At 41.0% G+C, this 15,528-nt stretch overlaps 1 protein-coding gene across 1 annotated transcript; it reads left to right on the top strand.

The window, feature by feature from the left end:
• The first annotated feature begins 1,631 nt into the window (after window positions 1-1,631).
• Window positions 1,632-14,183, top strand: ACTR10 (actin related protein 10). The gene is made up of 13 exons (XM_067295117.1): window positions 1,632-1,750; window positions 3,613-3,685; window positions 4,137-4,219; window positions 5,256-5,364; window positions 7,019-7,126; window positions 7,500-7,567; window positions 7,881-7,960; window positions 8,373-8,408; window positions 9,926-10,005; window positions 10,096-10,169; window positions 10,639-10,720; window positions 12,246-12,447; window positions 13,696-14,183. Exons 1-13 carry the CDS (start codon window positions 1,674-1,676, stop codon window positions 13,875-13,877), a joined length of 1,254 nt encoding a protein of 417 aa, XP_067151218.1. The 5' UTR covers window positions 1,632-1,673; the 3' UTR covers window positions 13,878-14,183.
• Window positions 14,184-15,528: the final 1,345 nt, after the last annotated feature.

Genomic DNA, 15,528 nt, shown 5'->3' with positions numbered 1-15,528 from the left:
TGTCAGTTCCCACCATAGTTCATCTTCTACCTCTGATCACCAGACACAGGAAACCCTCTCCTGGAAGCATGGGTTAGCATGGTGGGTTTTGTGATTTCTACCCTTAGAGTATTTGAGAGCTCCTATCTCAGATCCCAGTCATCTTTCTCTTGTAACAATAAGGAGATGAGCCTTTTTTGCCCAATGAGACATTTTATTTCTTTGAGAGGAAGGATATTGTATCCTAAGCGGATCTGACACATTTAGGCTTATACCACTTTAATTTTTGCCTGCCTCTGTGCTGTCTTTTAGTGAGAGACAGGAAACCTTTCTTCACTTTCCATGGATCCACGATTAGTAATATTGGATCTGTGCATCACTGGATCGGCCCAGTCGCATAAACATGATTTGTATTTTGTCATAGCAGCCTGAGCTCACATGACAGAATTCATGGCAGTTTCAAGCTTTTATGATGGCTTTTTGTCAGCTGTGGGAGGACAAATCACAGCTCATTTGATGCAAGGTAAGAATGGTGCGGGTACACGATACCTGGTCCACCGTGAGACCTGCAGCATGAGTTAACTCACCCACATCTTGCAACCGCGTCTGAATGGGCAGCGTGATTTCACGCTTGCCCAGCACTTCGCACCAAGTGGCTGTTTCAGGTTTACCCTGCTATGAGAAGTCCTAAAGCTGGATTTTCTGAGAAGAGCAATCCCACCCACTCCTGCTCCCCGCTGCTCCGTCCCGCACCGGTATCGCCTCTCCTTCGCGCCAGCACAGGAACTCACGCCACGGCCCCATTTAGGGAGCTCAACCGGGCAAAAAATAATGATGGTTTTTCCTGCAGGATGTGCACCAGTGGCCAGGGGAAGAAACGGACGGAGACTGCTGGAGCCAGAAGGGTGCTGAAAAGCCGGTGGTGAAACCTCACTCGAGTTTCGCGCTAGCGCTGGGCAGCACGACCAGCTTAATCCTTTCTCGTCCGCCCCCCATCACGGCTGCCTTGCGGCAGGGACGCTGGTGCCGCCGCCACAAGCGCTCGTGGGGCCGCGTCGTAACCGGGAGCAAGGCTCAGAAGTGGCTGTTTTTCGAAAAAACGTTGGGATTTTGGGGGAGTTTTTGGAAGACGGCTCGGTCTCCCCACGGCGCACGGCCTCGCCCCTGGCACGGGGCGTTTTGAGGCAAAACGGGGATTTTGCAAAGGCCGCCCGAAGGGCCTCGCCGCGGCCCTGCCGCGCCTGCGAGGAAATCACGGCGTTTCGCACCAAAACGCGGGAGGCCGCCGCAAAACACTGCGAGCGCTTCTTTTTCCCTCTCCTCTGTGGCGGGCGGGGTGGGGGACGACTTCGCGGCTGATTTTTCGCCGCTTTGGCCGCCCCGAGGACCCGCCGCCGGCGCCGCCTCACGGTCCCGCCGTGGCCGCCGCCCCCCGCGGGCGCCCGCCGCCGCCGCCGGAGCGGAGCTGAGCTGAGGGGAAAGCGGCGGCGCGGCGCGCACGGCGGGGCCGCGGGGTCCCCTCGGCCGCCCGGGGCAGCCGCGGAGGCCGCCGAGGGGCGGCGGGGCCGGTGGCGGGGGCGGACGGCGGCGGCGGGGCGGCAGGCGGCGGCGGGGCAGCCCGCGCTGCGCCGCGCTGAGGAAGGCCCGGCCGCGCCGCCGCGGTAGCGCCGCGGGCTGAGGCGAGCGGGGCCGCGATGCCGCTCTACGAGGGCCTGGGCAGCGGCGGGGAGAAGACGGCCGTGGTGGTGGACCTGGGCGAGGCCTTCACCAAGTGAGTGGCCGCCGCGCCCCCCCCCTTCCCCTGCCCCTGCCCCCAACCCGCTGTCGCGACAGGGCCTCGCCCGGGCGGCCGGGTCGCGACTGCGGGGCGGGCCTGCTGCCGGGCGGGTGTTTCCGCTGGAAAAACGATGAGTTTCTCTTCACAGCCGCCTGCCTCCCTTTCATAAAGCCGAAATGCGAACTTTTTTTAAAAATTTATTTATATATTATAGGTGGAAGCAAAATTGTTCAGTATTTAGGGAATTTCTGTCTTGGGCCAAAAGTGTTGCCGCGCTTCTCCTCCCCCCCCCCCCCAATCTATGCTTTATTTCCTACCGAAATCCGCCTTTAGGGTTAGAAATGCCACATTTCTGCGTTAACGTCCCGCATGTGCGCTGCCCTCACGGAATAAGGCCTCGTTCAAGGAACCTGCAGCTGGGCCCAGGATTAAAAATGCTCCTGAAGGAGACGCGCCCGAGGCTTCAGCAGCCGCCTGGAGAAATAGCTGCTAGTCCTGGGAGAGTGCACAATAAATAAATAAATAAATAAATAATTCAGCAAAATCGTTTCTTCAGATTTGTGCCACTCTCGCGGCTGGGCCAAGCCCGTGTCTGCAGCCGTGTGTTTTGGCACGTTACCTGCCTTCCCCTCGAGCGGGATGCCGCTAGGGTCGTTTCCGACTTGCAGTTGTTGTGGAAAAATGGCAAATTAATTATACCCAAATACGACTGAAATGAAATAGGAGTTCACAGGTTATTAGGGTGACAGGTGGAGGCAACTGCATATACAAACTGGAATTGTGTAAGACTTTATTTTGGAAACTAAATGAAAAAAAAAGAAATTCTGACTTATATCCATCCTTAATTTTTTTTTCTGAAATGAACTGAAGAAACATGTTGACAGTTGCCAAATACCAAAAGAAAGCATTAATTGACCTTTTATTTTAAAAGTACTCAAGTTCCAGAAGTTTTATAGTTTTCTACTCAGATGTGTTTGAACTTATATTTAACAAGGAGCGGCGGAAGAAATGTCAAGCTCCTTAAAATCAAATTTTAAATTTCTTCTGTTTTTAATTTGCTTTTTTCAGTCCTTGGTTCTTGCAACCTTTAAGGTAAAATCCATTTATGGAAAGCTAGGTAGGTTTCTGAAAAGTTAGTTTTGGAGTTACTATTTGTATTGCATTGAATTGGAGTTGGATGCAGAGCCCTCATGTGTTTTAACAGGATGAGGATAAGCTTCAGGAGGAGAAAGAGTAACCAGTGATTTTGAAGCAGTAATGACTTAAATCACCCCAGACACTTGAAAAAGGAGTGCTTTTCAAAGTATAAAATAAGCTGTCAGGTGGGAGTAGATGACACAGAAGTATAAAAAATCAATGAAACAGTATTGATCAACAGTGAAATAGGTGGCAGGACTAGCGTGGTGGTAATCAAGTTTTCGCGTTTTGTTTCTTCTAAATAAACATCACAGAAATTGAGGATTTAAAAGGGACATCATGACTTAATCCTGCCTATGCTTGCTGAGAGCTCTTCTGAAATCTGTGGGCCAGTATGGAGGAAGCAGGAAGGTATTTCTCTGGAAATTTAACAGGCAGTAATGAAGGTTTGTAAATGGATGATAGAAATTTTTTCCTCGGTGAAAAGTAGGAGGCACAGCAGAGTTGGGCATTACAGTCCTTATAAAAATGAAGAAAACTTGTTTTGTTTAATGCATCTGAGAGGGAGTCAATAAAAAGATGTAAAATCTTTCTTATTTGAAATGGCTACACAGAAAAAGCTTGTGCCAGACTTCTTTACAATTCCTGTTTGATGATTCATCAGCCTAGGATATTAAATAGTAATGCTGAATGATAAGGTTTTCAACTTTTTCTTCTAGGTGTGGTTTTGCAGGAGAAACAGGACCAAGATGTATTATTCCTAGTGAAATAAAGAAACCTGATGTCCCTAAGGTAAAACTTAACTTTTTTTTTTTTTAACAAAACTTTTATAATGTGTGATATGTTAGCTTATAGCTAATTTTCAGAGACAAGTTTTTTTTCCCTCATCAGCTATTTTTCATTATCTCATAACTTCTATTAAAAGATTATAACTAGATACAAGCAAGGATTATGCCAGCACTGTTATTAATTGGTATTCTGTGGATTATGCCTGCAGCTTGTGTTTGGGGCATTTATTGAGGAATTTTTTTGCCTAGGATGAGAGGATGGCAGCTTTGGAAATGTAACGTTGAGATAGGTTACCAGTATGAAAAATTGTCATGAATAAATGGAGTTTAGTTAGCCTGTGAGTTTATGAGGTGCATTGTTAATTACATAGAGAAAATCAGACAAAAATGAGCATTTCTTTGTATATAATTGTTGTCTAGTATTTAAACTGACTATGGATATTTTTTCTTTACAGCCTATCAAAGTTGTTCAATATAATATTAATACAGAAGAATTATATTCCTATCTGAAGGACTTTATTCATATGCTGTATTTCAGGTGAGAGATACTTGGGCATTTGTTATTTAAGCCTTCTGCAGCTCTTTTCTGAGTATGTTGAGGGGTATTGTAAGTGTGACTGGAAACTCTTCTCTAGATGAATAAGAAAACAGAAACAAGATTTTGCAGGTGGCTGCCTGGCTGTGTTCTTGCTGAAGAAATTCAGTGCTGCTGAGATTCAAATTACATGCAAAGAATTAGTGCCGTTCAGCATCAGTTGATCTCTAGAAATGAAAATGTATCTCAATAAGTTGTCTTTTAAAAACTGTGGCACGCACAAAGGACTTGGTAGCGGAAATCATTACCTAAGGAGTTGTACTGATTTTGGTAGGGCTGTATACGGGGCCTATGCAAAGCTCGTCTTGTATCAGTGGAAAACCTGATCTACATATGACCATGGTTTGGAGGGAGGGACCTTAACCTGTAGAAACCTGTTCATTTTTACTTGTGTAATACATCTTTTTATTGTTTTATTTTTTAATACCATTAGTGTATAATGAATATGAAGTTGGATTTGGTAATTTTCTCTCTTTGCATCCGATCTTTATTTTTTCACAGTAAAAATCAATGTTTGACAGGGAAACAAATACTTGATTTCTGTGCCTCAGTTCTTCAGGTGTGTGGGGGGGGGGGTTTCTGTCCTGTATCACCATTTTGTAATTGAAATCAGCACATCTGTATTCTGTTCCTTTCTCTTCTATGGACATATTGTACGACATTGGACAAGCCATTAATAGCTCATATGTGTGACTATTTTTGCATTTCTTTATATCGGTTTAGAAGTGTGTAATGTTCAGAACTACAGTCTGCTGGCAGAGAGCTCTATAACTTGTTTTCTGTAACTCAGTCCCCTAACTCTCTTTTGGGAAGTGTTGTCTAGTTTATATGGGAAAAAACTTTGAGATCTGCCATGGAAAATGCTATCTAAATGCAAATTGTTAGGATTTTTGAGGGGAATGAAATGTTACAGTAATGTTGGTTCCATAATACGTGTGTAAACTTAAAAATTTTGGTTTATACATCCTGTGTTTTTTAGACATCTGCTGGTGAATCCGAGAGACCGTCGTGTTGTGATCATAGAGTCTGTCTTATGCCCTTCACACTTCAGAGACACACTCACGAGAGTGCTTTTCAAGCATTTTGAGGTACACATTTTACCTAACTACTGTATGTGCTAGGCATTACACTTAACAGTAGAAATTTTACTTAAGATCTCTACCAGATGTGGATAAAGAAGTGAAAAATAATGCCAGAAGGATAAGAGAGGCATAAAGAAGATGAATAAAAGGTTGTCTGGGGGAAATGGGGCTTTGTGATGAGACAAAAGGCGCTTTTCTGTTCTGTTCGGACCCTTCATACGTAAGACCACAAAACAGCAGCTGCTAACAAGAATCCCAAAGGTTTCTGTGGCTTGTAGGAAAATATAGCTCACATCATGCCATTCTAGACAGATCCAATAATCTCCATTGAGCACTGCCTGAAGCCAGAATTTATATTTAAACACTTTCTATTGCTCCGTCAGCAAATCTCCTGGCTTATACCAGAGTCAATATCTTTGCCTAGCACATGATCTAACCTCTGGCTGTACTCATTTAGATATGAATTTACCTGAAATTTATGATCTTCTCCGCTTAATCAGTCTTTTTGATAGATTCAGGAAAAGTCTGAAACTAATTCTTGCTTAGTTCTAATGGAAAGTCTTTTGGAAGGTGATTCCATAATTTTTCAGTTCAGATAGAGCAAAGGTTAAGGTTTTTCTATAAAAAGCGGTGAAACTAGTTTGTCTGCAGTGCTTCTCCACTGTGCTTCCAGGACCCAATTTAAAAACTAATCTTAAACTTCTGCATAATTCTTTCCTACTGCACATAACATATTCTGATGCCTTGAAGTCACTGAAAGATTTGAGTGATTTTTTTTTTTTAATCCCCTTCCAGAAAAAAAAATAAAGGTCACAAATAAAGCACTCCCATGCAAAATCAATTGTCTAAAGTGACTCATGACTTGGAGAGTTGTGTTTTGATGGTGAGGCTTTGTAGCTTGTTAACAAGCCAGTTGATGCTGAAGTGAAGCTCACTTTCACCTGCTAAGATTTCCATTTGGGGCTAAGAGTAAGAGTGGCATTTTAAAAAAAGGTCAATATTATAACTTCTGTCTCTGAGCAAGGTATCAGTAATGTTGTCCTTAAATGCAGGCTTTAACGAAATTCCTCATTTAATTCGTACATCAAGGTATGATATTTAGTAAAGGAACTGTCACTATCTAGAAAAGATGATTTATGAAATTCTGGGAGGAAGGGGTAGTTCGCACATAATTATGGTTTGAGTTTTGACATTGCTTTGGGTAAAGTGTTTTAAATAAGCGGTCTTAATCTTTCCTGAGGTTGTGTGTGTCCTTATAGGGCACACTTTTATGGGTTTTATATCACCTTTATTCACATCTTGAGATCTTTACAGTATTCCATATACATTTCAAGTAGCCATATTTTAGTTTCTTTAATTTCTCTTCAAATGACTTTGACTTAAGGTGAATTCCATAATGAATATTTGCTTTTCTTAGAAACCTGTTTTAAGGTTCATTATTACTGAAGCACTTGGTATGTACCATGAATAAGATGAGCATAGATTTTAGTATCTTGTTGTATTTTGTTCATTACTACGCTCCTTTAAATCCTGAATTAAAAATGGATACCTCAATATATAGGTGTTTGGATTTTGCTTTTAATATGGCATTTTGGGAAAACATCGCTGATTTTTGGGTGGGTTGTCTGCTCTGTCAATTGTCCTGTTGGTTTCCATACAGGTACCTTCTGTTTTGTTTGCTCCAAGTCATCTAATGTCTCTCCTGACACTTGGGATCAATTCTGCCATGGTGTTGGACTGTGGATATGCAGAAAGCTTGGTGCTGCCTGTATCCTTTAATAATACAGAACCAAAAATTTTGACACTAAGGCTATTATGACAAGCTGCTATTTTATTGACTTTAAGTGTGATATAAAAGCAATAGGAACAAACCAGCCAATCCAGGTTTTGGCTATCATGTGTCATGATTTGGGGAATCTCTTTGTAACTGATTTGCTAAGCTTGTGTTCCCTTAAAACTTGGGAAAGGTGGTATGGGACTCTTAAATGGTTAGTAACTGTATATACTATAAATTAGTTTTGGAGGAAAGTAGTTATAAAGAGTTTACACTAGCTAATGTGAGAAAAAGTTGAGGAGAAAAGCCAGTGACTTTAGATTGCAAATCATTATAAAAAAAGGAGGATTTCCTGAGCTTCCTGAAGATATATGAGGGAATCCCAATTCTGAGCTGCTGGGGTGCTCTTCCTTTGGGAGGAAAGGCTATCCACAGGTAAGTTAGCAGTTACACATCCAAGGTGACTGTTGGTTGAGTTGTGAAAGTTAATCTTTGACTGTTGACCAAAGATTCCTATTGAACATGCCTTAAATCATAACTGTTGCTGTGATAGTATAACGTTTTTTAAATGAGCAGAGTTTGGCTTTTGCTGATGTAGTAAAAGCTGTGGAAATCAGTTCTACTTCAGTCTATATTTAAAATAATGTAACTGAAGGGTATAAATACTATCCCATCAGTATAGTGAATATACAGAGAATGAGCATGAGCTAATAGCTATCTTTAACTAACTTAATTTGCAATGTTTTAGGGAGCTGGGATATCAGTTGTTGGAGCAATGCACAGTTGATACAGGATTAGCCAAAGGACAAAGCCTTCCATCTGTGATGGGTAAGGTCTTTTTGATGTTGCTTAAGGGCTCAGAACTTGGACTGGGGAGAGTGGGTTAATTCTGGCAGTGAATAAAATGAATTCCATATTTTCTTCAACACATCTTACACATTCCTACTTGCATATTTCTTTATCTATATTATATTCAATAATTATATTGTTTTTACGACAAGCCACTCATAACAGTACATTTGAAAGCACTGATAAAAGTTCTTTAGTAATCATTCAGTTAGTCTGGAGAGAAGACAAACTCTTTATTTCTCTTTTCAATATTCCTTCTTTCTTAGAAATCTTTAAAAGTTGCTGTCAAAATGAAAGTTTAATATTTTGGTATTGAATGTAATTCAAAGTTAGTTTCTTGAATTTTCTTTCTACTTAAGATGCTTTTGTTCTAAGTTATTTTTTATTGCAGGCTCAGTTCCAGAAGACATAGTCGAGGATATAAAAGGTAAAATTTTCTACTTCGGGAAACCTTAGTTTATTAAATTATGCTCTGGAGGAGAATATGTTAATAGCAAGCGTGCAATACTTTACATTTAGGTATTTATTTTGTCTTCTCTGTTTATCGTATTTGTTACTTACCAGAAGAACTTGCAGTGTTCTTTCTCTTTGAAAGCAAACACAAAACCATGTTGAATCCTTTTCAGATTTAGCTTTAACCTTGTCAGGGTATAGCTCATAGATATATTCTGTAGATTAGTGCAGTAAGAGTGTTAAACTATTGTATATATCTTTTGATCGGGAGGCTAGGTTAACTTTGTGTTCTGTTTTTTTAACTACCGATATTTTGTTTGCTGTTTATAAATGTGTACAGTGTGTGCTCTGTATGGGGCTTAGAATTAGAAGATCTAATTTTTGAAAACTGGTATCATGGATATGTTTTGGTTGCAGATGCAGAATTAAAGCAATCTTGCATCATGACATCAGAAATTTTGAAGTTAATTTTGTGTATAAATTTACTAGGAAGGCTCAGTTTGCTTTAAAGTCAACTTCAGAGAAATTTAAAGTATGCATAAAAGAAATTTTGGTATGTTCATCAGGTAGACAAGATGAGTCAAGGACTACATTTACACTAGAAAAAACAGGGTATATCTTCATGCAGAACTTAAAAGAACTCCTACGTGATGTTTCATGTGCAACAGAGCTAAAAATATATAATCATAGAACATAATATAGTGTATATCTCTTGGACCAAACAAAGAAATCCATCAATCAAGTGCAAAATAACTTAAATTTGCCTGATGGTTTGTCACATGGAAGTTGCTTTTCTAGATTCTGGACTCAGACACAGTTTTCCGATTGGTTCTGGATTTTACGCAGTCTTTTGTAACCAGATGTAATATGCTGATATTTGAAACTGTGATTGCCTCTGTATTGAAGGGTTGTTTCTTTGTGACAGAGATTTATGAAGAAGATGCTCATTATATGCTTATTTATCTGTATCTGGCACAAATAAATTTCACAGCTGGGATGCAAATGAAATTGTGCGCTGTCAGTGTTGCGTGGCGAAAAGCCCCCTCCGGAGCTTTAAGGCTGAAGACTCGCACTATGAAAAATGTTACATGATGACAGATTGTTTTAAAAAATGAGCAATGTCTCATTTGAAGTCCTGGTGCAAGACAGGAACGGGCTGTTTTACAGCAGAATGCTGCCCCTGCCACCTTGTGGTAACTGAAGGATGTGATTGATCATGTCCCTCTGACTTTATATCTTACGTAGCTTGTCTGAGAAAGAAATCTTGCCTGTCCTAGCCTAGTTTTGATGTCAGCTTCATTTAAACTCGTGGTCTAGATAGCATCTGAACTCTGCTAAGGTGCAGAGACTATTTGTTTGCATTCAGTTTTATTGTCTTGCACTAGGAAGGGCCTAAAATATGTGTTCATCTCTAAATTAAAATTGTCTGTACTGGTGATGAAAGGATCCAACCAAAGTCTCTCTGCTGCCCCTTCCTTTTCTTTTATAAAGTCCGCACTTGTTTTGTGAGTGATCTCCAGCGTGGACTGAAAATCCAAGCAGCAAAGTTCAACATTGATGGCAGTGCCGAGGTGGGTGGAGAATAAAGTTGATCTTAATCTTTTGAAGTACCTATAGTTTTTTATGCTTTTAAAATAATGCATGTATGTTTTTATTTGTAGCGTCCTTCTCCGCCTCCAGATGTGGACTATCCGTTAGATGGAGAAAAGATTCTGCATGTAGTTGGCTCTATCAGGTTAGAAGTACTGTAGTCAAGCTTTTATCTTTTAGGGGAATATATTTTCAACTCTAACAGCATATTACATGATAGGAGAGTGATAACTTTTCCTAAAACTGAATTTTAATGAAGTGTTTGATATAGTTTTTGCCTCTCTTAGGTTAAACTTTTGTGCTGGGCACAGTGCAAGCCTGCAATAAAAGGTGTCCGCTTCCCCAAAGAGCTCACAGTTGAAGATGAGAGCCAACAGATTGAAAGGAAGGGGGAAGATGGGGAGATATAGGGCATATTAATGCATGATGAGACAGGTTTAGTGGAGTGAATGGGGCTGCGCCTTCTCCCTTTGGCACTGCCTGGTGCACCGTCTGACAGAAGAAGTTGTGATGTTGTGCCAGCAGCAGGAAGCTTGTAGTTGTTTCCAGCCCTGCTATTAACCTGTAGTGTAGCATTGCTTCTCATTAACACTCATTTTCTGTCTTTTCAACAGAGACTCAGTTGTCGAAATACTGTTTGAACAGGATAACGAAGAGAAATCTGTTGCCACTTTAATCTTAGATTCACTCATTCAGGTATCTTTATATTATAAACAACTGCTTGAATGCCTCCAGCCCTATAGAGCCTGCTCTTATAAATGGCTTTTTGCAGAGTAACACCCCTCTGAGTGTAGGTTACAACTGGTTTAAAAATCATAGCATACCTTGACTCCTAAGGTTCTGCTCCATGACTGGAGCTATGGGGTAGCCAGCCACCATGTGTCATCCGCTCTGGGAAACATCTGTGACCGTTTTCTTACTCTTCAGTGTACTGCAGTGTATCTAGGACAGTTATCTGCCAAGAAAAGAAGCAATGCAGTACTCGCCCCTCAGCAAAAGTGATAAGCTACCTTACATTTGTTTTGGGGTGAGAATCTGTACGTATGTAATGATCAAGGAGTAGCTAATACTTCGTATCGTTATAGGAATTAAAATGCTTAAACTAGAGTGACTTAGACATTATGATTCTTCTTTTTTCAAGGTGTTTCGCCTAGAATTAGACTTGGGTATCCTGCAGACTGCTTGTTTACCAAAGATACTGTCAAACTAGTCTGGACATCTCTGTTATACAGGCAGTATTTCAGATACATTTTGGAAATCTTTCTTGGCATATACAAACACTTCATTTTGTATTATAGTGAGAGAAAAATGGATTATAAAACCGCTCTGAAAGGAAATTTTCATTATGCGGTGATGTAAGTTTATTAATTAAAGCTGATTTCCTGCGTTTATTAATGCCATTTAAATTAGTTTGCTGAGACATAATTTACTTGAGGGCCATATACTTGAATGTCATGACAGGCATTTCAATTAAAATTCCTTATGAAAACAAATTGTTTAACAAGATCTGTGCCTGGACTCCTCACTTCTGTACTCTGGGTATTCACCTTGCATCGCTCCTCCTTTGGCCGGAACAAAGACAGATGTTAAATAGTGTCCAGTTACTTCTGCTGGACGAGAGGACCCCAACAGTCTGGATTTTTTTTCGTTTTTGAAGGGACAGCACAGATCTGCTTGGGAGGGGCAGAACTGACAAAGCTTGGTTTTCTCCTGCCTTTGTGCTTTGTAGTTAGATTCTCTGATGCCTACGGCAAGCTCCAGCCGAAAATTTTTCTGCCATTGAGAGTTTTGTAACATCTCTCTCCCGCATAGATTACATGCAGCTAAAAAGAGTCAAGCTCATAAGTTGCACTTTTTTTGCTCTCTGAGAGCATTGCTTGAGTTTCTGCCCCTTTCTTCCATCACATGTTCTCCCAGAACCCATGGGAATTAATGTCACTGATATCTCTGTCCTCTGTTGCCTTGACCGATCTCAACTAAAGGGGTTTACAGGGGCTCACAGACTCACAGCACGCTCACCTAAGCCTCAGCTGGGCAGTTCCTTAAGCCTAGTTTTCTTGAGAAGTCTGGGTAAAAATTGATGTGGGTTATACGCTTCTGTTAAGTATGAGAAAACAGCAATGTAACTGCATAGGAAAACTAACTGAATTTCTAACAGACCTTTGAATGCTTGTACGTGCAACGTCAGTTAAAGGATTTTATTTATTCCTTTTTCCATTAGTGCCCAATAGACACGAGGAAGCAGCTGGCGGAGAATTTGGTAGTTATTGGTGGCACTGCTATGTTGCCAGGATTCCTACACAGGCTAATGGCCGAAATCAGATACCTGGTAGAGAAACCAAAGTACAAAGAAGCACTTGCCACTAAGACCTTCAGGATTCACACTCCACCTGCCAAACCCAACTGTGTGGCATGGCTGGGAGGTAAGAATAAAAATGGCTGTTAAGCCAAGGTACAAAGTGAAAAGCAAACCTTCCGAGGGGGATTTGAAATGAACACATAGCAGTAAAATTTGGGTGAACTATTGAAGGAACTGTTGAAGTTAAGCTGTGTCTGAGCTCTGTGGAATTGTTATGCCCTCGTGGAAGAAATTCTGCAGAGCAAAACTCCCTCAGGGACATCTGGAGGGTGGAATGGCACCACAACCTATCCAATCGTTAAACAGGTGACGTGCGATTTGAACCAGCGGTGTGTGAGATGAGTTGTTGATGCAAGTGCAATGCACAGTTACTGCCATCTGGTGGCACCGGTAAAATAATTAGCCGGAGCAGAGACTTGCTGCATATATGAAGATCTGCTTAGTGATGAAAGTTTAATTACTGACTGAGAAGCTGCTAGCTGTGGGCCATGCTAGAGGCCGTTCGCTCCGTGTGCCATTCCCAAGCGTCTGTAGCAAATATTGCTACTCCACAGTGGGTTTTGGATGCAGTACTGACATGTCAGGGAACAAGTATGGTCAAGAGGGGCTTTGCTTTGCTTGCAGCTCTGTTCCAGGGGGTTCTCAGGTTGGCAAAAATTCTTGCTTTTGTAATCTCTCAGTTAATAGCTGAGCGCATCTGGTATGTAGGAGGAATTAAGTTGGACTGTAAAGACAGATTTTGTTTCCATATGTTTTAAAACATAAATGTTTATCAAATTTAAGTTTTAAAACCCTGTGAGTCTAGTTCTAGGAGTAGCAAACAAGGATGGTTTCAATGCACCAAGGTCCCTGACACTGTTTTTTTTTTTACTAGCAGTGTTAGTCAGCTGCTGTCATCTGGCTCTTCTCACAGCTTGTGTAAACCACTTCTTATAGGTATTGTGTGACACCCTTTGTGGGGAGAGGAAGTCTCCTTAATCACAAGATGGTACTTGTTTGAAGTGCATAAAACCAAAATTTCTATGAAAGGCTTATCACAAGAAGCAGGCCATCATAAGAATTGGCCATTTCTTTCTCAGCAGAGACTAGATGAATCTTTGTTTTCAGATACTTACAAGGGGTATAAATTGAAGCAATTTGGTACTAGCCGTGCTATGATAAAAGGAAAGTGGCTAGATCCAGCGTATCATCCTGTCATTGCTATAATTTGGGGGGCAGAGCTGAAAAAGAATAATTGAGATTCTTGATATGAAGAATTAGAAAAAATTCATTTCAGCAAATTAATGCAAAATTCTTTGTTTCAACAACGTAGGAGCCATTTTTGGAGCACTTCAGGACATACTTGGGAGCCGTTCTGTGTCCAAAGAGTATTACAGCCAAACAGGCCGCATACCTGACTGGTGCTGTCTCAATAATCCTCCACTGGAAATGATGTTTGATGTTGGAAAAGCACCCCCACCGCTGATGAAGAGGGCTTTCTCTACTGAGAAATGAACATCCAAACGCTACACAAGTTCTCTTTGTCTCTTTCCATTACATGTATACACAGTGGAATTTTTTTTGTATTAAGTAGTTTGTGCATAACACTTAAAAATGACCTATGTGGATGTTTCTTGGGAGCATGGCAGTAGGTAATAACACTGTACTCTAGAACTGTATCCAGTTATAGTTTAGCAACTTAACTCTGGTAAGTAACATGATATTTTTGTCCTCTTCTGAGGAAATTATATGTAGTCATGAGTTGTTACCTAATGATTTGTTTGTTATTTATCTGTACAGTAAATTACGTTGTTGAGAGAATTTGTTTTTAAGACATTTTTATTTTAAATACACTTAGAAGAATGAAGGACAGTCTGCTACAGGAAACACCTATGAACGTTTTTCTGCAAACTCTGCAGAAAATATTTCACCCATGAAGTAATTTGGATCACACGTGAGAACCTCTAGGAAATGGTTTTGGGCTGTTTAGCAAAAGGTGCTGGGGTAGTATTTTCCCTGGACAGAGTCCTGTTTTCAGAGATTGAACCGAAGACTTTTCTGCCTTAAATTGTCGCACAGTGCTGAGCTAACAGCTCTCCCCGTATCTCTGCTCCAAGAAAGGATTCAACCATTTCGGAATTATAAATAGGGTTGCAAGGAGAACTTGACTCTCTTATTGAAAGGTCACATTTAGAAGTCAGTTTTTCTCTTCCTTCCCCCGGTCGAAAATACTAAAATTCTTTGTCCTGCAGCAGTATCTATTAAATGAAAATGCAAAGCAGAGCTCTGACAGTTACTGTGCAATAACTATCGATATGGAGACCAAAAGCAATAAAACACTTAATGTTCTAAATAGGAAATGAAGTGAGTATTTTGTTCTCTGCTCCTGGGATAAGGAGGCCAGTTCCTTCTTTTGTTGATGCAGCATAATTATTTTTCCTGCATATCCGTGTGAATGCTGAAACAGTTGCGGGCTTGTAGCGTTCAGCACTGCATTTTAATTACTCTTAAAGCTGATAAGTTCACCGTTGAAGAAAAAAGTGTACATTTGGATATTAACACTATAATTAGGAACTGTGGGCTAATTAAAAGGCTCTTAGCAATGCTGTAACCTTACATATTGAAGGAAAAGGAACAGTCCTGTGGGAAAACACACATATACACTCAAATTCCTCTGCTAGAGCTGCTGTTTTGGTTTGTCATGATTCTTATTGTCCTTCCATAATATTGCCTTGAATAACTTTGCGTGCACAACCGTGGCTGCCAGTGGATACGGAGACAGTGGCAGGGCATCGCAGCAACATCGCTCCTTGGGACAGGCGTTTCCACTGGCCTCAGAAGGCCACTAAACTTGCCGCCAATGTGCCTAACTTACTGAACAAATGGTGACCCTGCTCTTGCCTGCTTGTTACTGAGGTTTAAATCCCGCCCAAGGAGGTATTACTTAGCTCAAACTTTGGGGTGTGTGTGTATATATAATATATATTCTATAAAAATTATATCTAAAAATTATATATATAAAATTATGGAGGGGGGGTTGGAATGTTATATATCATGTCTGCTGTGGCCAGTTTCCCCATGCTGTCTGCTAACTACCTGCTGAGGTTCCTGAAACACAGTTCTAGAAGTTAAGTGTATATTTAAAGAAAGATTCTTGCGGTAAAAC

The sequence above is a fragment of the Apteryx mantelli genome, chromosome 4, assembly GCF_036417845.1.
Source record: "Apteryx mantelli isolate bAptMan1 chromosome 4, bAptMan1.hap1, whole genome shotgun sequence".
Lineage (NCBI taxonomy): Eukaryota > Metazoa > Chordata > Aves > Apterygiformes > Apterygidae > Apteryx > Apteryx mantelli.
The sequence above is the reverse complement of the archived record's forward strand: the minus strand, read 5'-3'. Positions and strand labels throughout refer to the sequence as shown.

Coding starts and splice junctions, on each gene's coding strand:
- ACTR10 (XM_067295117.1), top strand. CDS start 1,674: ATGCCGCTCTACGAGGGCCTGGGCAGCGGCGGGGAGAAGACGGCCGTG. Junction 5,365..7,018: donor TGCTTTTCAAGCATTTTGAG/GTACACATTTTA, acceptor GTTTCCATACAG/GTACCTTCTGTTTTGTTTGC. Junction 10,721..12,245: donor TCTTAGATTCACTCATTCAG/GTATCTTTATAT, acceptor TTTTTCCATTAG/TGCCCAATAGACACGAGGAA.